This window comes from Elephas maximus, chromosome 13 (assembly GCF_024166365.1).
Source record: "Elephas maximus indicus isolate mEleMax1 chromosome 13, mEleMax1 primary haplotype, whole genome shotgun sequence".
NCBI classification, from domain to species: domain Eukaryota; kingdom Metazoa; phylum Chordata; class Mammalia; order Proboscidea; family Elephantidae; genus Elephas; species Elephas maximus.
Window position 1 is genome coordinate 38519273 of NC_064831.1, and position 25702 is coordinate 38544974.

Consider the following 25702-nt stretch of genomic DNA (forward strand, 5'->3'; position numbering starts at 1 on the left):
TTGTATGATAGACTGACTTGGTTTATAAACTTTCACTTAAAGCACAATAAAAATAAAAAAAAATCAGAAAAAAGTGACAATTTTTTTCAGTAAGATTAAACAAAATATCTGTTCTTTTATCCTGCTGTGCACTGTGAATATTATAATGATCAATTTTATGTTGATCCTTCCCTCAAAAAGCTTATAGTTTAATAGCAAAAATAAGATACCCAAAACCCAGTGCCGTCGAGTCAATTCCGACTCATAGCGACCCTATAGGACAGAGTAGAACTGCCCGGTAGAGTTCCCAAGGAGTGCCTGCAGATTTGAACTTTTGGTTAGCAGCCGTAGCACTTAACCACTATGCCACCACGGTTTCTAAAAAAAATAAATAAGATACGTACACGTATAATTAAAATTCAAGTTAGAAATTCTAAGTCGTATAAGATTCATAGTTCTTCAGAAGAGATTACTAAAATGGAAAACACTAATTAAATAGGACTAGTTTTTGTTTTTGTTTTTTTAACCCATGAATTAATTTTTGTCCTTAAAGAAAACTTTTAATCGAAGGAGAATGAGAAGGTAGATGGAAATATCTGATGTTTCTCAGGGGATCTACTGTTTAGTTTGAACTTTTTCATATGCATGGTTCTGAATCTGTTAGTCAAACATCGCTTCAAAACTTATATATCTTTCCTTTCCCTTGATGTCGTTTATCAGTAGCACTATGTTTAACAGCCATTATTATGGTCTTTACTCAGCAGCAAATAATAGAGAAGACCCAAGGAAAAAAATTTAGAGCTTAAAAAGTAGCATGCTATAGTAGTTAAAAGGAAGAGACCGAAGTGCTGAGTAAGCACGTAGTCAGTGAAGTTAGGCAGTCAGGTTTTAAATGCTGGTGACAGTCAAGGACAGTCCATTTGGCAGTTTGAAGCCCCTGCTTCTGTGGACTTCTGCTCCCAGCAGTCTCCTTAATAGCAACTTTACACCTTCTTCCTCACTACATCTCACTTACTATAAAAAAAGGGATAAAAGGAAGCAATGTCTAAACCTCTTCTCTCTCACCCCTCTGAAAGTTAAGAGAAAGAAGGTCAGGGATAACTGTGTTCACACCATAGAAATGACTTAGTCTAATTCACTGTAATTACATTTAAGGAAACCAGATGTTGAATGGTATTGTCATGGTCTCAAACTCCCTAATTCTATAGCCCACCAATTTATTTATATAAACTGATGCTTGGCAGTGAAAGGTCAGTAAGACGTTGACACTGTGCCATTAGAACAACATTATCCCAGCATTGAAAGTTAATTGTATGTTAAGATCTCTTGAAACACATAGGATCCAATCTTTGCCTACTGCTAAGACTTATGTTCTCAGAATTTATAAATTAGGGACATGTTTGGACCATCTTCATATGTGGGGGATGGTCACATCTATACCTTAGGATACTTGACAAATGTTTATGTACATACTTACCCATTCAACATCATATAACCACCCTAAGTGAGTGGTTCTTAATGAGTAAGGAAGACTGAAGAAGATTTGATGACTTTGAACTATGGTGTTGGTAAAGAATATTGAATATACCATGGAGTGCCAGAAGAACAAACAAATCTGTGTTGGAAGAAGTACAGCCAGAATGCTCCTTAAAAGTTAAGATGGCAAAACTTTGTATCACATACTTTGGACATGTTATCAGGAGGGACCAGACCTTGGAGAAGGATATCATACTTGGTGAAGTAGAGGGACAGAGAAAAAGAGGAAGACCCTCAAGGAGATGGATTGACACAGTGGCTACAACAGTGGGCTCAAACACAGCAACCACTGTGAGGATGATGCAGGACCGGGCAGTGTTTCCTTCTGTTGTAGATAGGGTCGCTGTGAGTTGGAACTGACTCCATGGCACCTAACAACAACAACAACGAGTAAGAGGAAGCACTGCTAGCATTGCTGTATCAATTGATTTCTTATGACTTGAATTCTTAAAAATCTGGCCCCTCATCAAGTAGGCATTGGGATGATTGGACACATATGTACATATGCATAATGCACAGACATACAAACACATACATACATACACACTGGCTCTTTCCAGATTAACTATATGTTCCATTGATCTGTCTCTTCTGTTTGGGTTCCATTTCAGCAGTTCTTAAATCCAATAGGCTTGAATTTTCAGAATAGTGTATACCTTTTTTTTTCTTAATAGAAAATTAACAATAAGTGTAAGTTTACATAGTAAATTAGGTTCCTATTTAACAATTTTTATACAGATTGCTCCCTGACATTGGTTACAATGCTCACAATGTGTCAGCATTCTTATTATTTCCATTCTGTTTCTTCCGTTTTCATTGATCTAGCTTCCCTTCTCCTGCTAGCCTTCTCATCTTTGCTTTTGGATCAAATGTTGACCATTTGGTCTCATATAGTTGATTGTTTAAGGGAACATATTACTCACAAGTGATATTGTTTGTTTTATAAGCCAATCTATTATTTGGCTGAAAGGTGACCTTTGGGAATAGCTTCACCATCAAGTTTAAAGGGTATTTTCGGGTGGTAATCTTGGTGTTTCCTCTAGTCTTTTATGGGTCCACTGGATCTGGCCTTTTTTAGACATTTGAATTTCATTCTACCTGTTTCTTCCATTCTATCTAAGACCTTCTATTGTGTCCTCACCTGAATGGTCAGTAGTGGTAGCCGAGTACCATCTAGTTCTTCTGGTCTCAGGCTAGAAGACGTGGTGTGGACTAATTTCTTTGAGTCTTTGGCTTCCTTCATTCTCTTTTGCTCTAAATGAGTAGAGACTAATAGTTGTATCTTAGGTGGCCCCTTGCAAACTTTCAAGGCACCAGATGCTGCTACTCACCAAACCAGGGTGTAGAACATTATCTTTATGAACTATGTTATGCCAGTTGACTAAGTTGTCTCATGAGACTATGGTCCTAAACCTCTTAACCCAGTAAACCAGTCCCATGAGTTATTTGGATATGTCCAGGAAGTATCTGTAACTATGCCCCCATGTGCTTTATTATATGTATGGATATATATGGAGCACACACAAATCTGTATATACATATGCCTACAGATATACCTATACATGCATGTAGTTGCATATATATGCTTTCCTGTGTACATATATGCATATATATCTACCTATGTAACCACACATATATTCTTTGGTGTTATTACTGTTATTGCAAAATTGTGTATGTTATATCATTTCCCAAAATTGCCTCTTCTTCTTGTGTACTTCTTAGTGTCTTCAGTTACCTTGGTCATCTTGTGCAGATTTCACCCATATTTGGTATTGCATTTTCCACCACCGAAAATAACAAGTATCTTATCTAAAAAGTGATTCCCCTTCCCTCCCCTTTCTATACCTGGTAACCATCAAAGAACATTGCTTTCCGTGTGCATATCTATTCTTGATTTTTTATAATAGTGGGACCATACAGTATTTGTCCTTTTGTGATTGACTTATTTCACTCAGCATAGTCCTCCAGATGCATCCATGTTATGTTTCACAGACTCCTCATTATTCTTTACAATTGTGTCATATACCATTGTATGTAGATACCAAAATTTGTTTACCATTCATCCATTGATGGGCACTTAGATTGTTTCCATCTTTTTGCTATTGTGAATAATGCTGCTATGAACATAGGTGTGCATATGCTCTTCTCTAGGACATACCTAAAAGTAGGATTACTGGATCACAAATATTTCTATTTCTAGATTTTTTAGGAAGCACCATACTGTTTTCCATAGTGGTTGTACCATTTTACAGTCCCACCAAAGGGTGGATTCGTGGCCTGTTGGGTTTCAAAGGATGGGGTCACAGCCTTCTAGGTTTCAAAGAGACAGATTTTTACCAACTAGGTTTTAGAGTGTGGAGCTTCCATTCACAAGTGCCAGGGGAATGGGGCCTCTGCCCCAAGCTGAGGGGTCATGCCTGCCATGCCCAAGAGGCAGAAGAACAGGCTTGCCAGGCTGAGGAGGTAGGGTTGTGACTCAGATGGACTAGAAGAACGAGGCTGTCCAAAGCTGAGGGAGCAGAGTTGCTGTCCCAATGAGCCTGGAAGGCGAAGGTGAAGCCCAGGACCTAGGGGCCTCTACCTGGAATCCAGAGGGCATAGCCAATACCCAGAGTCTGGAAGGCAGGGCCGTTGCCCAAATTGTCCCAAAGAACAAAAGATTATCTTCCAGCCTTGAGAGCTAATGTAAATTGTCCTGCTGGGTTTTGGACTTGCTTGGTGCCTGTTATCCCTTCTTTCCCTCCAATCTCTCCCGTTTGTAATGGAAATGTCTACTTTGTGCCTTTTCTACCATTGCATTTTAGAAGGAGATAACTTGTAGTCTAGATTTCACAGGTGTACAGATGAAGAGGAATTTTGCCCCAGGATAGAATACATCTAAAGTCTCACCCATGTTTGATTTAGATGATTCAGAAGATGAGATTTTGGACTTGGAGTTGATTTAAGACTTCTTGGATGATGTGATAGGGTGGATGTGTTTTGCATGTGGAAAGGACATGAATTTTGGGGGGCCAAAGGGTAGAATGTTATGGATTGAATTGTGTCCCACCAAAAAATATGTGTTGTAAATCCTGGTCTCTATACCTATAATTATAATCTCATTTGGAAATGGATTATCCTTTTATGTTAATGAGACAGGATTAGTGTAGGGTGTGTCTTAAGTCAATTTCTTTTGAGATATAAAAGAGATTAAACAAGCAAGCAGAGATGAGAATAAGACAGATGCCAAGCCACATGAAGCTCTCTAAGGAACCAGAAGGCAGAAGCTGAATAGACAAGTACCTTCCCTCAGAGCTGACAGAGAAAGAAAGCCTTCCCCCAGAGCATGTGCTCTGAATTCAGATTTCTAGCCCCCTAAATTGTGAGAAAGTGTTCTCCTTGTTAAAGCCATCCACTTGAGGTATTTCTGTTATAGCAGCACTAGATAATTAAGACAGTTTCCCTAGTAATTTGGCTGGTTGTGATAGAAAATTTTTCAACTTTTGATCCTATCAACATAAACAAAAATAAGATATACAGTCATTGTCCTCTATACTAGTCTTAGTGTTTTTGAAACTATTTTCCCATTGGTGATTACATAATTGATGGTCCTACATGTGTGAGATATATAAAATGATAATAAAACATAAAGCACTTAAAGAGAAATTACTTATTCAATTGCCCCAGCTGTTTCACACTGAGCCGGTTTCTCCGCCTTGTGCCCAGGAGCTATTGGTGGCGCCCTCTGAGCAGGCAGGGCCCCTCCAGAGTCCAGAAAGGTGCTGTCTCCTTGCTACACCCTGGTCTGTTGGTACCCAAGCTTAGAGCACTCTTCGGGAGGAACTGAAAGCTTTGCTTCTGCTTTCGGGGGTACTTAGCAACAGCAGGCTCTTTGGTTTCTGAACCAAACTCAGCATCCTTTGGGCAGGGAATGGGGAGCAAAGTTTGTTCCTAGTTGCTTCTAAGTATCTCACCCTCAGCCTTGTGTGTCCTGGAAGCCTATCTCCCCACAAGTATCTTCTTGGAGTTATGATAAGTCAATTTATAGTTCATTTTGGTACATTTCACTGAGCCGTTTCTGTAACAAGGCAACCGAGGATCGTACACATTAAATTTCAATCAAAGTAACTGAAAGGTGATCTTTTTATCTTAACATTTTAAATTAGCATATAAACAAAAAGAAAAGTAAAAACATGTTCTGCACAGTTTTTTAATCTAGAAAATTTCTTCTAAAAGGTATTTTGTTCTTTTATTTTTTTTCAGAGAAGGAAAATTATCAGGCATTTAGATACAAAAGGGATCATCTTTGCCCTTTCCCCACATTAACTCAGTTTTCATTTGATACATGCAGCTGTTTAACAGCCATATTCCTAATTTTGGTAAAAATCGTAGTTTTACATTGAGCCTGTCGTCTGGAATACATTTACATGGTCGATTACATGTAAGTAATCAATTTAGTTGCATGTATATCTTTGAGAGAAGGGACAGCAGGGAATGAAAGAAAGGCTGAGCTGTATGTAGTTTATGGGGAAAGAGGGAAAACAGGAAATGCTTTAGGGATTAGGCCCTGAGGAGACTCCCTTCTTTGGTCCCACTGCTTTCCCTCTGCTTGTCTATGTGAAAGCAAAGAGACAGGTATCTATGAATGTGTCTGTGTGGGGGTAAAAGTACTAATGAGTAAGCAAGTCCCTTCTCCCCATTCTCTTTCCCAAGGCTGGACTCCATGGGGGCAGAGTAGAAAATGGGCAGAAAGGGAACAATTCGCTCTATGTCTGAAGTGACTGTTTCCTGATTTTCTAGCAAAAGATATTTAACAGTCATCATTCCACAGTATAATCCATAAGTATCTATTCTTACTTTTCCCTGAATGTGGTACTAATGAAAGCTAAGACCAATCATCAAGGGTGAATTATTTAATACAATAATGTTTTAATAGCAAAGAAGAGACACAAATAGTGGAGACGCGTGTGGCTAATGGATTTCCCTGGTAGGAGATAAAAGGCTGATTACACAGCAGAGCAAGTGAAGACCTGGTGCATTAATGACAATTTACAGGTCATCTCACTTACAGAGTGATTTAAAATGCACCATCTGTTTTCTGACTCTACGTTGATAACTATGATTTTACAGACAGTCAACGTCCCTTCAACAAGAAGAACTGTTACTATTTGTCATTTCGAGTCGGGTTAGTTTGACCTCATAATATTTTACTGACTGGACCCTCGATTCTTTCCAAATGAAATAGTTTCTAAATTGAAGGGGTTGATATCAGCCTGTCTTGCTTCCACTCAGCCTTTCTATGCCAGGTTAGAGAATTAAAGCCCTAATGTCCTGCGGCATCCATTGTATTGGATTAACTTCTCTCATGCGTCTACAATGGTACTAGTTATGTATCATCCTTAGGAAATTGAAGGAGCACTGCTGGTGCAGTGGTTAGAGCACTTGGCTGCTAACCAAAAGGTCAATGGTTCAAACCCACCAGCTGCTCCAAAGGAGAAAGATGTGGCAGTCTGCTTCCATAAAGATTTACAGCCTTATGTTCTATATTCTACTTTGATGAGTAGCATCTGGGGTCTTAAAAGCCTGTGAGCAGCCATCTAGGACACTCCACTGATCTCGCTCCTTTGGAAACAAGGAAGAATGAAGAAAACTAAAGATACAAGGGAAAGATTAGTCCAAAGGACTAATGGACCACATCTACCACGGCCTCCGCCAGACTCAGTCCAGTACAACTAGATGGTACCCAGCTACCACTACTGACTGCTCTAACAGGGATCACAGTAGAGGATCCCAGACAGAACTGGAGAAAAATACAGGAAAAATTCTAACTCAAAACGAAGACCAGACTTGCTGGCCTGACAGAGACTAGAGAAACCCTGAGAGTATGGCCCCCAGACACCCTTTCATCTTAATAATGAAGTCACTCCTGAGGTTCACCCTTCAGCAAAAGATTGGACAGACCAATAAAACAAAACGAGACAAAGGGGGCACACCAGGCCTGGGGCAAGGACTAGAAGGCAGGAGGGCACAGGAAAGCTAGCATGGAGAACCCAAGGTCGAAAAGGGAGAGTGTTGACGCATTGTGGGATTGCTAACCAGTGTCATAAAACAATATGTGTACCAACTGTTTAATGAGAAACTAGTTTGTTCTGTAAACCTTCATCTAAAGCACAATAAAAAAATATGGGAAAAAAGAAAAAAAAAGATTTACAGCCTGAGAAACCCTATGGGGTAGTTCCACCCTTTGCTGTAGACTTGTTATGAGTTAGAATCGACTCAATGGCAATGGGTTTCTTTTCTTTAGTTTTGGGGGTAAACTTGAGAAAATAATCACTCCAATAATTTTCTGTGTTCCTGTGGCTCAAGTGAAAAATCCCAGTTGAGAAAGGCTGAGCCTTACTAGGTTGTTTCGTTTTGTTTTCCATTTTTCTCTTACTTTTCTTCCCTCTTCATGCTCCTGCCTGCCTTCAGTTCTCCATCCCCATGTAACCACCTTCCCTGCCCTCCACATACACAGCCCCTGTCTTTCTCTCCAATAGACAAGAAAATGGGAGTCCAGCTTTGGCTTCTACTCCTGGTACCTTTCCCATTTTCACCTCTCTGTACCTTCTATGGAGCTCTGGTGGCACAGTGGTTAAAGGGTACAACTTCTAACCAAAAAAGGTCAGCAGTTCAAATCCACCAGCCACTCCTTAGTAACCCTGTGGAGCAGCTCTGCTCTGTCCTCTAGGGTTGCTATGGATCAGAATCGACTCGACGGCAATGAGTTTGGTTTGGTTTTTGTTTGGTACTTTCTATAATATGCAGTAGAGCATAGGAATTAAGTGTGAGGGCTTTGGAGCTTCCCTTCCTGGGTTCAGATTCTGGCTCTGTTTTATGGTGACCTTGGACAAGTTGTTAACAGGTTCTGTGCCACCGTTGGAAACCTGGTAGCATAGTGGTTAAGAGTTCGGCTGCTTACCAAAAGGTCAGCAGCTCAGATCCACCAGACGCTCCTTGAAAACTCTATAGGGCAGTTCTACTCTGTCCTATAGAGTCACTATGAGTCAGAATCACCTCCATTGCAATGGGTTTATGGGCTTGGGTACCACTGTTGGCCTCATATGAATGATAATACCTACCTGAAGGGGTTGCTGTGAGGATTAAATTATTCAACACACATTGGGCATTTAAAGTAGTGTCTGGCAATAGAAAATTCACAATCAGGTTGCTGTTATTGTAATTATAAGAGACAGTTGGGGGCGAGGCTAGGCACTGATCCTGTCTTTGGTCTGTGAATTAGGTAGAACTTCGTAAGTTACCTAAAGTTGGAAGGATAGAAAGAAAAGAAGACATTAATCAAGCCTCTTTTTCTACCTTTGTATTACGTTCATTCATTAATATCAAACCCGTTGCCATCCAGTTGATTCTGACTCATAGCAACCCTATAGGACAGAGTGGAACTGCCCCATAGAGTTTCCAAGGAGCGGCTGATGGATTCGATCTGCTGTCTCTTTGGTTAGCAACCCAACTCTTAACCACTGTGCCACCACGGCTTCCATTCATTAACAGAACATACTTTGGTTAAACATCTACTATGTACTAGCTCAGTGGTTCTCAAAGTATAAACTCATCAGCATGACCTGGGACCTTGCTTGAAATGTAAATTATTGCTCCACCTCCCCAGGCTTACTGAACCAGAAACTCTGGGGGTGGGGCTAAGCAATCTATGTTTTAGCAGGCCCTCCAAGTGTTTCTGATGTGCTCAATTTTGAGAACCACCGCCCTGAATGTACTATTTAAGTTAGTCGGCGGGGCCCTGGAATATAAACATGAATAAGACAGAGTCCCCGACCTTAAGGAGTGTACACTCTACTGAGAGAGGTGGACTTGTGAACAAGAACAACCAAGTGTTCTGAGAAAAAAAAAAACCAAGTGTTCTGAGAAAAAAAAAAAATTAGAATGAAAATACTCACAGAAAGCAGTGGTCCACGGAAGGCAGGCTGCCAGTTCTGCATTTGGGTGGAGAGTTTGGAAAAAAATCCTAAAAAAGTGATGGTTAAACTGAGTCTTAGGGAAAAACTAGGAATTTCTCAGTTATACGTCCAGAAAGGAGCACAAAAAGTGATGCTTAAACTGAGTCTTAGGGAAAAACTAGGAATTTCTCAGTTATGCGTCCAGATCACACAGATCACAACTTTCTGAAAGTAGCTCCTAGAAAGAGGTGGGTTTTGTGTTTTGCTCGCTGTTATATCCCCCTGCCTAGAATATGTCCTTGGCTTCCAGGAGGCACTTAATTACAATTTGAATGATTGAACACAAAGGTCCAAAATCCCCACATATTTGATTTTCACTGAATCTTTTCTTCTTAGCATAAGATATTGAAACATACAAACTTAATTGTGAGTTTTCTGGTTTAAACCACTGTATTCCTGCAAGAAGTAAGTCAATGACCAGGTTTTTTTTCTTTTTAATATTCTATATCTTAAAGCGAGCCCTGGTGGTGCAGTGGTTAAGAACTTGGCTGCTAACCAAAAGATCAGCAGTTTGAATCCACCAGCTGTTCCCTGGAAATCCTACAGGCAGTTCTACTCTGTCCTGTAGGGTCACTATGAATCAGAATCAACTCAATGGCAATGGTTATAATGGTTATATCTTAAAGCATGGGTTGGCAGTATGACATTTTACCTCTAAACCTGCCAGAGTAGCTCAACAAAGACTACAGCACTTGCTCGATTACATGCTTATCCTGAACTTGCAACTTTACCCAAATGTGCAAATTATTGATGCTTCTTACAAACACAGTGGTCTTTCTTTATTAAAATGTGAAGAACCAAATATCCCAGGCAGCATATTCTGCTTTTGTGAAAATCAGTGCTGCATACAAAATGATTGGGTCTGGTACTTTTCTAGTCAGGCTCTCATACACTGCCCTCTGCCAGGTGCTCCTCTTCTTTCTTCTGGATGCCAGGGTATGCTTCACAGGGTCAGAAACGTCCCCAAGGGCACCTCTGTGTCTTCACCTTGACCACAGCAACAGGACTGTGGCAAATTTAAAAGAAAGAACTTATGCCAAGTTAGACTCCACTACTGAGTTTCCTTCCTCTCAGAGTGATTTCTAAAAGAGCCATCATAAGGGGCTTCCTCCCAAGCTCCCCTGCCCTACCTCGTCTAGCCTCTTGTACCGAGTTAATTACATCCCTGGTAGCTTGCTCTGGTGTCTGATCTGACGAAGCCTCAGAGGAGGGCTGCTCTAACCTGTGTTCCTAATCCAATGGAACAGGGATAAGAGGCATTTTAGGGGACAAAGGAACCTTGGATATGGTGACCAGCCTCCCCCTTTCCCTGTAACCCCTGTTTCACCACTCTGCTAGGAACCTGGGGCTTCCAAACATTGAACATGCAAACGGTCTGTTATATGATGGACTTTTTTTTCACAAGACAAATTAAAATACATGATATTCTTAAAAGCCAATGTTTAAATGTTTGTTTTTATGTCACTTATCATCGAATGGGCTCATAGGCTCTTTCAATTTGTGTTTAGGATTAAAAATAAATCCCAAAATTAACTTAATAAATGAAATCAGGTTTTAATTTCTCTCCATTTGATGTCTCGGTTTACTGTTCTGCCAATACTTTATGTTTAAGTAAACAGACCTTCCCAAATGTCAGAGGACTAATATCACAGAGAAGATTTGGCTTAAAAGTTGTTTGAAAATGTTTAAGAAACACAGTCAATTTCTCATCATAATGCAGGTATTCCCATTGCCATTGAGTTGATTCCCAGTCATAGCGGCCTTATAGGACAGAGCAGAGCTGCCCCACAGGGCTTCCAAGGCTATAAATCTTTATGGAAGCAGACTGCCACATCTTTCTCCAGTGAAGCAGCTGATGGGTCTGATGCAGGTATTAGAAGTGTTAATTACAAGTCACTTCTCTCTGGACCTCAGCTTCACATCTTTAAAAACAGAGGATGGGACTACAAGTCCCTTCCAGTGCTAGGATTCTACCCATTTTAGATCTTAGCCTTCCAAAGCAGCATTGAGGAGTTAAGATATGGCAGTGGAGAACTGAAGACAGAGAACACACACAGCACATGCTCTGCTCTGTGCTGTCTCTCTTCCTCTCTCTCTCTCCTCTTCCTTCTCCCTATCCCCCTCTCTCTTCCTTTCTGTCTCACTCTGTCTCACATACACTCATGTAAGTCCTTGCTCCACACGGGTCTGTTTGTGACAAGATGTCCTTCATTCCTAGGTGTACATTAGAAATAGGCTACTAGTCATAAATTAGCAGTGAAAAAAATAATACCAGGTGATTTCATAATACCATATAATAATAAGAGATTTTGAGATATATTACATTAGAAAACACAAGAATATCAATTTCTTTTAGCATCTCATGTTTACAAATTATTTTGTTTATTCACTCTGTACACATTTATTAATCTGCAAATATGTTTTCTGTGTCAGTTAAGAGCTAAGCACCAGCTTACAGAGGTAGTGTAGTATTAGATGGTTATCCATTAAAAACATAAAACACATTAAGTTGGGACAGAAAGAGGACCAGGAGTGTGTGAGATCATGCATGAGATTCCAAGCAGGAACTGTCACCTTTGACTTGAGGATTATAACCCTGGATCCAGCTCTCTCTCTCAACATTAAAAACCTTATGGAAGAAAACATTCAGCATCCCACTTTAGTGAGTGGTGTCTCGGGTTTTAAACACTAACAAGCGACGATCTAAGATGCATCAATGGGTCTCAACCCACCTGGAGCAAAGGAGAATGAAGAACAACAAAGAACAAGGTAATTATGAGCCTAGGAGACAGAAAGGGCCACATAAAAGAGACAACATCAGCCTGAGACCAGAAGAACTAGATGGTGCCTGGCTATAACCAATGACCACCCTGACAGGGAACACAACAGAGAACCTCTGGGGCAGCAGGAGAGCAATGGGATGTAGACCTCAAATTCTCATAAAAAGACCAGACTTAACGGTCTGACTGAGACTAGAAGGACCCCAGAGGTCATGGTCGCAGGCCTTCTGTTAGCCCAAGACAGGAACCATTCCCAAAGCCAACTCTTTAGACAAGGATTGGACTGGACTATGGGATAGAAAATGAGATGGGTAAGGAGTAAGCTTCTTGAATCAAGTAGACACCTGAGACTATGTGGGCAGCTCCTATCTGGAGGGGAGATGAGAGGGCAGAGGCGATCAGAAGCTGGCCGAATAGACATGAAAATAGAAAGTGGAGGGAAGGAGTATGCTCTCTCATTAGGGGGAGAACAAGTAGGAATATATAGCAAAGTGTATATAAATTTTTGTATGAGAGACTGACTTGATTTGTAAACTTTCACTTAAAGCACAATAAAAATTAAAAAAAAAAAAAAACTTTAAAGTTTCATTTCCTGTTGCTCCAGTGACTTAGTCTCTCTGTAAATATACTTTTTTTAAAATTTCAATCTTGCCCCAAGGAACATCTTTAGGGTTCATATTTATGGAGAAAATATATTTCTAAAGCACCTTGAGCAAGGACATAGGTACTATAAAATAGGGTGCAATTATTAGCTTTTTTTTAATTTTTGGTTTCACATAAAAAGAAACATATAGCAGCCGTGTAACATTTAACACACCAGGAATCCTGTCTGTTCTGCACAAGTTTCACGTTTTCTTCCTGACTCTTTTCATTTCTTTAGTTTATATTGGTTGTGAAGGAAAAGGCTAGAGGCTACAATTTTTATGGGCTAAAATGACAGCTAGTGGTGAGTGTTGAAGCTAGTATTAAATACATGCAGGACCAATGTTGGGCAAGACATACATTCTTGGCAATTTTAGGGCATGTAGATTGGGGGTGAGGGTGAGGGGCAGAATTCTATGAAATACACCAGAGTGTAGAAAAAAAATTGGTGCACCAAATCATGCAGAAATCTGTGAAAACACTGATCCCATAGCATTTCATCCTGAGTTATTAATTTACCTAAATATTTGATTTGTTTTACTCAACATTCTGTGCCATCAGTCATTACCACCTCAGTGTCATGGATAAACATTGTTTTCCAGAAGACATCTCCGAGTTTAGCCAAACTTAGGTAAAATCTGGAAAATATAAGTTTGGGGTGCAGAGGAAAGATAGAAAAGTGAGTTCTAGGGGCCAAGGAGATGATTATTGATGGCTTGAGAGGACCTGATTGCAAAAGGGACTCCTGAAAGAGACAGAAATCTGTGCAACAGACCATTTGTCCAGGAACGTTTGAAAACAGAAGGAGATTTTGAAAAGCATTAGAAAGTTGATAGGAAGACTTAGCAATTTTTGATGGGTGAAGCTAATATGCATGTGGGGCACTGTACAAAAATAAACACTGACTTGTGCACTGGAAGTAGAATCTTTGTGAAGCTGAGATTGCAATCAGTGAAGAAAGGTTCAAAACATACGGAAAAAGAAAAAATAGGAATTATGAACATTGTTGTTATGGATTGGATTGTGACTTCCAAAAATATGTGTATCAATTTGACAAGGCCATGATTCCCAGTATTGTGTGATTGTCCACCATTTTGTAATTTTCCTATGTGTTGTAAAACCTGTCTCTGTGATGTTAGTGAGAGGAGATTAGCGGCAGCTATGTTAATGAGGCAGGACTCAATCTATAAGATTAGATTGTGTTTTAAGCCAATCTCTTTGAGATATAAAAGAGAGAAGCAAGCAGAGAGACATGGGGGCCTCATACCACCAAAAAATGAGCCAGGAGCGTAGCATGTCCTTTGGACCTGAGGTCGCTGCACTGAGAAGCTCCTCGACCAGGGGAAGATTGATGACAAGGACCTTCACCCAGAGCCGACAGAGAGGGAAAGCCTTCCCCTGGAGCTGGCACCTTAAATTCAGATTTCTAGCCTCCTAGCCCTAGCGGTGCAGTGATTAAATGATATGGCTGCTAACCAAAAGGTCGGCAGTTCAAATCCACCACCCACTCCTTGGAAACTCTAGGGGCAGTTCTGCTCTGTCCTCTAGGGTTGCTATGGGTCAGAATCAACCCAACAGCAACAGGTTAACCTCCCAGACTGTGAGAGAATAAATTTCTCTTTGTTAAATCCAAACACTTGTGGTATTTATGCTATAGTAGCACGATCGCTATGAGTTGGAATAGACTGGACAGCAGTGGGTAGCACTAGATAACTAAAACAAGTGTTAAAGACATAGGAATTTAGGAAAGTTATATTGAAATTTTAAATTGAAAAATAAGTTATGGTTCAGAATTCACATTTGCTAGAACTTGTCTAAGAATAAATTTTAAAGGATATGAGATTTATTACCTTTGTTTCCAAGAAGTGGGAAAGTTGGAAACCATTTTATTGGATAAATACGAATATTATATTATTAAAAGAATAATGAGACGTGCTTGTTTGTTTTAGGTACTTGCAGACAGGTGAAAGAAAATCACACAAATATGGTTGTAGATAGCATGAACATAGAATGACTTTACTATTCAGAAATATGTTTAATAATAAGTCAATTAATTGCAAAGCAATGTTTTTTTTTTTTTCAATTTTAGTGTCCCAATAAAAATTACATATTAAAGCCCACCTTTCATCCAACAAGTAGATAGGCCTATAAAACAAACAATAACACATGTGAGGAACGTGCTTCTTAGTTCAATCAAGTATACGAGGCCAAATGGGCAACACCTGCCCAATAGCAAAGACAAGAAGGCAGTAATGGACAGGAAAACTGGATGAATGGGCATGGGGAACCCAGGGTATAAAGGGAAAGGGGAAGAGTGCTGACACATTGCAGGGGTTGTAACCAATGTCACAAAGGAATTTGAATATAAATTTTTGAATGAGAAACTAGTATGCACTGTAAACTTTGATCTAAACAAATTTTCTTAAATTTTAAATTAAAAAATTGCGTATTGAAATAGTCTATTTTGTGTTAAATTTAGTAAATTGAAAGTAACTTCATTTGCTTTTTGTATATAACTACCATGTTTTTGTATCATATAAGAGAATTCATTTGTTGCATTATTTAATTAACAGAAATGTTTGATAACTGATTCAAAATAATTCTAACTTCTCTTATTTTCTTGTTTTACAGCTTGGCTCATCCTCCACTGTGCCTTTTACATCTATTTTTTCTCAGCTTTTTATGACTGTTGTGGTTCCTCTCATTATTGGTCAGGTAAGATCTTCTTTGTACATCAGCTTTGTGAATTCTTATGTAATGTCAGGGCAATTGAAAGAATGGATATTCAGAGGGAAGAGACAATTAAGACTGAAAACAAAAGGCTTCAGCAATCAAAATATTCTCAGTATTTTTTAGTTAATATGACCTCAGCACAAAATATTGATTTTTATTTATTATCCCTTCTTTGTAGCTATGTAGCTAGCTTAAAAACATCTAGCAAATTATTACCTTACTACATGACTTCCAATAAAATCTCAGTGTTTCTGGCCATTCTTGGGGCCAAAGCGTCTGTCTTTGGCTTACTTCTTCGTAGCTTCCTCCAACAGTAGTTACCATATTTGTGATCATGTACTTGATAAAATAAGCATTTAATCCTTTTATCTCTTAGAATTAGATCTTAGAAAATGTATTATTTCTGTTCTTATCCTTATTCAATTAGGCTAATAGAAAAAATTCTTCTACTTTAACTTATAAGAAGCTAATAACAAACATAATTTAATTATAAGCACACAAATTTAAAACACAAGCTTTTGTTTTGGTTTTTTAATCATAGGTAATCACACTAACAGAGTACAGAATTTAATGTACTACTAAAATTACTGAGTCTTAGGGAAACAGTGTATTAGGACGGTTAAGACCACTTGGTTTAACCACAAGATCCTACACTCAGCTTTCTTACTCAGTGTGTGGCATTGGTCAAGTCATTTAATCTTCATAGCTCCAGTTCAGAATTTATTAAATAGTATGATAATAGTACTTACTTTAAAGGATTCTTGGGAGAATTATATGAAACTCAGATGTATATAAAATTTTTGGCATAGAACCTGACGCGGGTAAGTTCTCTATAGCTTCCGTCATCGTCAGCATCATCATCATCAAATTCCCTGCAAATACAAAACAGGAAGTAATTCTTTGAAATGTTGACTATACAAAATGAGATATGTGTAGATACGTTATATGTACCTACTGTCTTAAGTTGGGATCTCCAGGAAACAGACTCTGAGACAAAGGTTTCCCGTGCAGTAAGCTTACTGGGGACTACCCTGGGGATCAACAGCTTTGAGGGAGTGAAGAAAGTAGAACTGGGCCAGAGGAGGAGTTGAACTGCAGTGCAGTCCCAGCAAAGCCCTTGGCCAATCCTGTGGGAAACTCTGGAGCTGGGATGACCCCTCAGAGTTGCCCAGCCTTAAGGCAAGAGGGTCTGGCCTTTATACTCCTGCACTGACAGACCAGTTATTAGATTCTGGCTGCCTTCCTCTAATACCCAGGGTGTGACCTTGGGTGAGTCAACTCCCAGACTGAGGACAATTCCCAAAGAGGAACTCAGCTGAGAATGGGAGCTGTGACTCTCTGCACTGGACACTCCCTGCAGCTGGAAAAATGAACACCTCACTCCTGAAAAGACAGGCCTGGGTGGTGTGCTGTAGCATCCACTACAAAAAAAAAAAAACATGCTTTTTTTTTTTATTTATTTTTATTCTTAGAAAAGGGACTAAGCTTAGGAGAGAAGGGAGGACTTGGAGACACAGAATATCATTTAATTAAAATAGAATAATTCTTGAAACAAATATATCTCTTGTAGTGTTGAGCTCATAACAAGGGTTCTGAACAAATGTTATATCCCCTGCCTGCCTCTCTAACCTCTTTGCCTAATTTCCTGCACTCTAGCCTCTCTGGTTTGTTCTAATTCCTCAAGCTCTTTCCTGCTTATTCTGTCTGTTTAGAGTGTCTTTCTGCCTGCTCTGCCACCCCCAACTCATTGCTTATCTGACTCTTTTTAATTAATTAATACTTTCATTGAACCAGCTATCTGAAATATGTTCCATTTGCTATTACTTCTTTTTTTTCTCCTTGTTATTCTTTATTGCAGCAGTTTATTTTATTTCTTCTTGGCCATTGTCATATACTTACCTTTTATTTGCTTGCTAGTTATTTGTCTCTACTGTTAGACTAAGCTTCATGAGCACAGGAGCCATATTGGTTTTATTTATCATTTGCAGTGTGATGGATCACATTTATATGGCCTTTCTCACCATGGTCTTGTCACTTCCACCAAATGATTGAATGGGGCTATGCAAATAAGGTGCTTGTGGCCCACCAGGAGGATTGGATAGCTTGCTAATAATGCAAATAAGGTGAATGGGGGTGGGACCATGCAAATAAGGTGTATGGAATTGTAACAAGGGAATTGGTCAGTTCTGCCATCCCACTGGGCTTAAAATGAGCCATCGTTTTAAGAGGGGACATCACTATCACCAAGAAGAAGAGCTGAGAGTGGAGCTCATCCTCTAGACCTAGGGTCCCTGTGCTGAGAACCTTCTAGACCCAGGAGACAGAGGGAGAGAGAGCTGTAATACTGGAGACAGTGCAAGATGATGAGAAGTGGCTGCAGAAAAACACAGCAGCAGACCAGGAGACAATGAGGAGAGGTTGTAGAGAAGTGGTGGCAGCAGAACCAGGACACCAGTGCAAGACAGCACAGTGGGCTTCCCAGCCCACAAAGCAAGGCAGCTACAGTGGGTGTGCTGATCCATGGAGTGAGAGCTGAGTGCCTTCAGGCAGGAGGCTTACTGGTAGAGTGGGATGCCTCTGGGTACTTGGGAGAGCTAGGCTTGCCAACCCACTAATCAAGAGAGGGAGCTGAGTGCCTTGGTTTTGAGGCTTACTGACGGAGTGGGGTGTCCCCAGGCACTTACTAGAGGAGCTAGAGAGCTTCGTAACGTTTCCCCAAGCAGGGCAGGGGCTGAGGGACCAAGGGGCTGAGGGCCAAGAGGCCTACCTGTAAGCACAGCTGAGAAGCTGTTCTGACCAAAGAGCTATATCCCAAGTCTTTCCTGATCCTGAATTACAACCTGTTACTTTCCTAATAAACCCCATAATTGTGAGTATTGTCTGTGAGCTCTATGTAGCCATCGCAATGAATTATCAAACCGAGCAGAGAAGTAAAGAGTGTCTTGGGAGGGATGGTTGGTGTCAGAATTGGTAAAAAAGACTGGAGAGAGAAGATATGTCTGACCTCCACCCCCTAGTGAAGTTAGACAAAGAGGTCAGATGCTTCCACCGTGCCATTTTTACAGTTGGTGCCATTGTTACACCATTATATACCCAGACCATAGACCTAATAAATATTTGTTGAATGAATAAGCGAGGGAGTGTTGCTTGGCTCAAAACTTGGACAAAAAAAGATCTGCGTCTAAGTTATTCAATAGTTTTGTGTTTTTTTTCCTCTGTATAAAGTTATATAATTTATGTAATTAGAGAGAGTAATGAATTGTCGTGCAGTTCAAACCCACCAGCCACTCAGCTGGAGAAAGATGTGGCAGTCTGCTTACAAAAAGATTAACAGCCTTGTAAACCCTGTGGGGCAGTTCTACTCCATTCTATAGGGTCACTAGGAATTGGAATCGACTCAATGGTAATGGGAAGGAAGGGGTAGGGGGCTTTTCTAATGTGCAAAAAGATGCCATAGGGCTGGCTACAGGTCTGTTTGATTTTGATGATTAACCTCAGGCATCTCATTTCTTAGCCACCGTTTCCTCGCCTTCTAAACTTACTTACTGCAGTAAACCTCTACATCCACTTCAGTAATTCTTCAGTCTCACCAAGACCCTGCACCGGTTGAGCATACTACTTTCTATCAGTCACCAATCCTCCTGACTTACCCAGCCTAGATTCCATAGTTGATCATTAAAGTTATTCTTGTGCAAATACTCTCAACTCCTTCTTTTTTCCCTTTATTGTATTTTCTCAGAAAGACTCAACCCTGGTTAGACTCAACTCTGCCTACCCCATGCATGCAACTGAGCAGCTCAAATTCCATGGTCCATCATTAGCCTTACTCCTTGGCAAAACTCTTAACTTCTTTACATCCCTCTCTCTCCATTTTTCTTACTTTGTTGTTGTTTTTAGTTGCCATTGAGTCAGCTCTGACTCATGGTGACCTCATATAATAGAACAAAACATTGCCCAGTCCTGTACCATCCTCACAATCTTTGGTATATTCGAGCTCATTGTTATAGCTGTCGTGCCAATCCATATCATAGAGGGTTTCCCTCATTTTCGCTGACTGTCTTAGGCTGGGTTCTCTAGAAAAGCAAAACCGGTGAAGCGTATACAGAGAGAGAGAGAGAGAAAAAATTATCTCAAGGAAATGGCTTATGCGGTTGTAGAGGTTGGCAAGTCCCAAGTCCATGGGTCAAGCATCAGGCTGGAGACTTCTCACTCACGTAGCTGCAGGGGCTGACAAACCCAAGATCACCAGGTCAGAAGGCAGACTGCTGGCTCTTAGGCTGCGGAGGCTGACGAATCCCAAGATCAGCAGGTAAGACAGCAGACCACTGGCTCACAGGCTGCAGAGGTTGATGGACCCCCAGATCAGCAGGAAATACAACAGGCCACTGGCTCAAGTCCCAAGAACCGGAGGTCAGATGAAGATGAGCCAGATATAAGATCCAGAGCAAGCAAGCAAGTTTTTCCAGAATGTCCATATATATATATTGAGTGCAGGCCACACCCTGAGGAAACTCCCCTTATAACTGATAGGCTGATCACATCATTGAGGTGATTACGTTATGTTACTTATTGTTGTTGTTATGTGCCACCAAGTCGGTTCCAACTCATAGCAACCCTACAGGACACAGTAGAACTGCCCCAAAGGGTTTCCAAGGAGCAGCTGGTGGATTCGAACTGCTGACCTTTTGGTTAGCAGCCCAGCTCTTAACCATTGCGCCATATAAGAGAGCACAAAATGGAGGACAATTAGATCAGATCACAAAATGGAGGATAATTACATAATACTGAAAATCAAGGCCTAGCCAAGTTGACACATAGCATTAACCATCATGCTGACCCTCTACTTCACGAAGTCCCGATAATGCTTCTTCTGGAACCCCTGAGTTTTGCTAGAGTGACACACACAATTATTCTCATCTCCTTTTAAATTCATGACCCCACATTTAAAATGTGTCTTTAACACCTCTCAGATCCTATTCTACTTCCTTACGATGTTTCTTTTTGAACTTTCCAAAAGGATTATTTCACACCCTCTCCTCTTTTCAAATCCATTTTCCGGTCATCCCTTCTCTGACACTCTCCCAAATACAATGGTATTTGGCCTTTCTGACTTGGCTTCTGTTTTCAAATAGTGCAGTCTTGTCCCTGCCTTAGAATCTTTGCACACCCTCCCTCCTGATCTTTACATGCCTAGCCCCTCTTGTCATTCAGGTCAGGCAGGGGCAAAGACCAAGCTAGACTTCACATAGAACCCCCTCCCCACAGTGGTCACCTAGCACCCACTTGGTCATTAATATATCAATCCAGTTTAAACTCTACTCATCTACGTATCATCGTCTGCTTCTGGTTTGTTTATTATTTGAGCTTATTATGTATCTCCCAAACTAGAATGTGAAGTCCATAAGAAAAGAGACTTTGTGTGTCTAGTTCATCTATTGACTTACCTAAACTGTGTGATGTGACCTTTGAGGGTTTCGTTAGAAGTGTTCATATGTGCTTTTTCAGAGAAAAATAGATACCAAGCAAAGTAGCCTAGTTTCTCACAGTTTCTTAATTGTAACTAGAGGTGCCAAATTATGAAAATAAATATTTCCACAGATTTTTATGTACATCTTTTAAGCTGAGATTTTATCATAATCTGTTAAGCAAACAATGGGCATTAAAGAGAGATAAAAACTAGGAAGTGTGAGCTGAATATAGTTCCTTAATCTTTTAGTGATGATAAAACTTTATATTTCTGAGAGTGAATTTTATTTTTCTGTGTTTTCCCCATACACTACCTCATTTTGGTTGAAACCTGTTTTCACTGATTCTGATGTGATGTGAGGTCTAACTTGGTCTTCGCCACTGCCTGGCTATATACACGACTTCTAGGCTTACTTTCCTCATTTATAGAACAAGGGTTTTTATATCTTACAGCTCGTGTGCTATGGCTCTGTGAAATTAGCCTTTCCATAGATTGTTGGGAGATTGTTTCTTCTGTCGATTCTAGGAAGAAAATGTGTACCGTTCTAGTATTTCCTCTCCTTTTCTGACAACCGTTTCAATGCATCTAAGTGCTTGTGACAAGTATTTACTTAATGAACTATATTTAAGTGATTTATGAATAAATGTTAATGAAATTAAATTTCTACTACCTTTCCCTGTTTTTTCTCATCTTGAACATTTTTCAGAGCAGCACACTAAAACTCACTTTTTTTCTGTAGATTAATAATAAAAAGGTATATCTGCACATTATCATTCACGCATTCTCTAGTCTTTCCATTAGTGATTTATTTCAGTTTGAGATTGGCCTTTCATATTAAATAGGCTTCAACTAAAGCTACAGTTAGTGTTATTAATGCTAGTGTACTTTTGCTACCTATAAAATTATATTAGATATGAGCTGTTATCATTGCCTTACCTGAATTATTTCTGGAGAAAAGCAGCTACTGTATTATGCAATGAATATACTGGTACACGGTATTGTGTAAACAGTGTTGTGATAGAAATAACCTTACTCCGAGACCTGGAGGGAAGAATAGTGATCATTCACCATGTAAAGCCCTGGTTCTAAAGCATTTAAAGTAAGATTAATTACTTAATCCACAACTACTCTTATGCCCTTTTCCAGATGAGGCACAAGGAAGTTAAGGAATTTGCTCAAGACTATATAGAAAGCAGTGCATTCGGGATTCGAACTCAGATACACTCTGTCTCCAGAGTCCATACCTTTGCGTGGTTCCCTCTGGAGGGAGTCATCATATTCCTGTTCATCTACCTGATTAGCTTTTTGACATTTTATGAACATGTTTGGGCTCTCTGTGTCTCAGCTTTCATCTGTAAAATGAGCGAGATATTAGCTGCACAACCTTCTTCATGGGAATGAAATGAAATAGAAAATAATTTTTGAAAAGTTAAGTAGATAATGGGTGTTTATTTACCCATTTATTATTATTCTTTATACTTTTTACAAAATGTATTAATATTATTTTGAATCTACTAAATGTTTAATAATGTATTTAAAGTAAAGTGTTATACAAATTGGATTTGGTTTTATATCCCTGACTATACCTTGCAGCAGGATATTAACAAGGAAAGAAAACACATTATGAAAATATATGGATTCAGTGGATTAAAAGATAACAATTGCAGAAATGATCTTAAACCACCTGAAAGAAAAACACAGTTTAAAGTTCAGACTTAACGTGAAAAATTATCTGTCATATAGCACCACTCCAAAATCAATTTACAAATGTAAAGATAAAGCATAAAGAAAAAGCAAGGAAATACCTTGACTAAAAGAAAATGAAGAAAACAAAAATGATGGTGTTATGGATTGAATTGCATCCCCCCAAAATATGTGTTGTAAATCCTGACCTCTATGCCTCTAGTTATAATCCCATTTGGGGATGAGTTTTTCTGTTATGTTAAATGAGGCAAGATTAGTGTAGGGTGTGTCTTGATATAACAGATATAAAACAAGATATAAAAGGAGCAAGCAGAGATAGGAGAAGTAGGGGAAGATAGATGCCATGCCACTTGAAGATCACCAAGGAGTAGAAGCTGAGGAGACAAGGACCTTCCCCCAGAGCTGACAGAGACAGCCTCTCCCTAGAGCCGATGCCCTGAATTCAGACTTCTGGCTTCTTAACTATGAGAAAATAAATTTATGTTTTTCGAAGTCACCCACTTGGGGTATTTCTGTTATAGCAGCACTAGATAACTAAGACAAATGGATATTATACTTCATAGTTATCTTGGTGTATCAACATTCTTCACCCAAGACATCATTTTTCTAGGTTTCCTATTTGGAAGTTATGCAGCAGTTGATATTTGGCCCACTCATTAGAATTACAAGGAATCAATTTTAAGTTTTCCTTTAACCTATCCTGGTATTTAAATTAAAATAAAGAAAATAAGAATTTGGAGACAATAAGATCAAAGCTGCCTATGGAGGAATTTTTTCCTTCTCTCTCCATAGGGAAAAGTAACCTTTAATGAGGATTTGCCACTTAATCTAGAATCCCTAAATTTCTCTGAGCTCAGAGGACAAATGAATTAGTGTAGATTCTGAAGAAAGATACAATGGCCACCTCTCCAGACTGGCTTTTCCTACCTTCATCTTGCCTTCTTTTTTTATTTTTCCAGGAGAGAATTCTGAGGTGTCTATATCAGGTTGTGTTGATCCATCTCTAGCAAAGTCTTGTTTCCTATGAGGCTATTAAACATTTCTATAATGCAAGATTAGTCTGGAAGTTTTTTAAATGACATAGATTCTTGATGAATGGAGAATGATAGTCAAAATTGTAATTGGTGGAACTAAGAAAAAGTGAGATTTCCTATAGTTTATAACCAAAACACATCTTTGAAGCATGTCAGTACTACTTCACCCAGTTTTGCTTATGAAACATTTTAACACTTTTCTAGCTACACAATGAAAAAGCAGCTGCTTTGTGAATTTAATTTTAGAGGAAGTTAGAAAAGTTATATGGAGCCTGGCAAGGTAGAAGATACCTTACTTAGAAAACCCAGAAAAAGATCACTATAAAACTAAAAAGGGTGAAGGACAACCTGTTTTTCTATAGGGTTATTGTTTCACTTGTGGGTCCTTGTCTGATTCTCAACTTTTTAGTCGTTTTCTTTATGACAATTAAGTGTCCAGCATCGATGTATTTAGAAGAAAGCCATTTTGCTTAGGAAGATTCAGTACCCAGGAGGCCCTGTATTGAAAGAGTCCTATTATGTTATGAGACTCTAAATACTCTGTAATGAGGAAAACAGATTAACTAAGTGATTGCTACTTACGAAATCGATTATTTATCTTCTTTTTTAAAATGGCTTTTACTTTCAAGATATACCTCTGTCTTAGTTATCTAGTACTGCAATAACAGAAATACCATAAGTGGATGGCTTTAACAAAGAGAAATTTATTTTCTCACAGCCTAGTAGGCTAGAAATCCAAATTCAGAGCATCAGCTCCAGGAGAAGCCTTTCTCTCTCTGTCAGCTCCTGAGGAAGGTCTTTCTCATCAATCCTCCCCTGGACTGGGAGCTTCTCCACGCAGGAGCCCCAGGTCCAAAGGACGTGCTCTGCTCCCGGTGCTTCTTTCTTGGTGGTATGAGGTCCCCCCTCTATGCTCCCTTCCCTTTCCTTTTTATCTCTTGAGAGAGAAAAGGTGGTACAGTCCACACTCCAGGGAAACTCCCTTTATATTGGATCAGGGATGTGACCTGGTAAGGGTGTTACAGTTCGCCCTAATCCTTTTTAACATAATATTACAATCACAAAATGGAGGAAAACCACACAATACTGGGAATCATGGCCTAAGTTGACACATATTTTGGGGGGACACAATTCAATCCATGACAACCTCACTTACATTTTTTTGTATATTTTGGGAGAAGGACAGTGGTGGGAGAAGAAGACACTTTAACTTTTGGAATTGGGAGCATACATTCTATAACCTGTTGCATAGAGAGAACTTTTGTGGGTTTTAACTATTGTATATTAAAATAAGATTAGAGAACATCTACTTTAATAACCCCTGTGTAATTTTAGTTAATTTTATTTCTTAAAAGCATTGTATTAAATTTTGGCAACTACCAGCTTTACGCTATAAAATGTAATAGATTATGAAATGACCTTTTCAATGAAGCCCCTCTATAGCCTTACAGTAAGCTGCTACTTCCACAGGGGTATATCTGACCATTTGCGTGTTCTACTATCCAAAATTTGTCCTCTAAAATAGAACTTCTCTTATTTCTCTACATTTTAAATTTAAAGAAAGAAATGAGCACTAGATAAATGACTATGGTTTGCGATCACTTCTACAAAAAAAAAAAGCACATAATTTTTTTATAAATCCAACTGTAACTTTTATTACAAGATCTACTTAAAAAAATGTTTTTAACTACTATTTAGCAAGTTAATGTGCTATCCACTCTGCATATAACACTCTCTCGCTTCATTCCTACTCCTCTGAACCTTCCAGGCTTTCCCCTGTACCTCATTCCAGTCAGTCACCTTTCTGCTGAGACTCCCTTTATTAACACTATT

General features: G+C 39.4%; 1 protein-coding gene across 3 annotated transcripts in view; it reads left to right on the forward strand.

Moving 5' to 3' along the window:
- Nucleotides 1-25702, forward strand: part of SLC10A7 (solute carrier family 10 member 7) — a 355475-nt gene that overhangs the window by 231322 nt on the left and 98451 nt on the right. For all 3 annotated transcript variants that reach the window (XM_049905447.1, XM_049905445.1, XM_049905446.1), the window contains exon 7: nt 15563-15646. In XM_049905447.1, coding sequence (XP_049761404.1) covers nt 15563-15646 — 84 coding nt within the window. The remainder of the gene's footprint in view (nt 1-15562; nt 15647-25702) is intronic.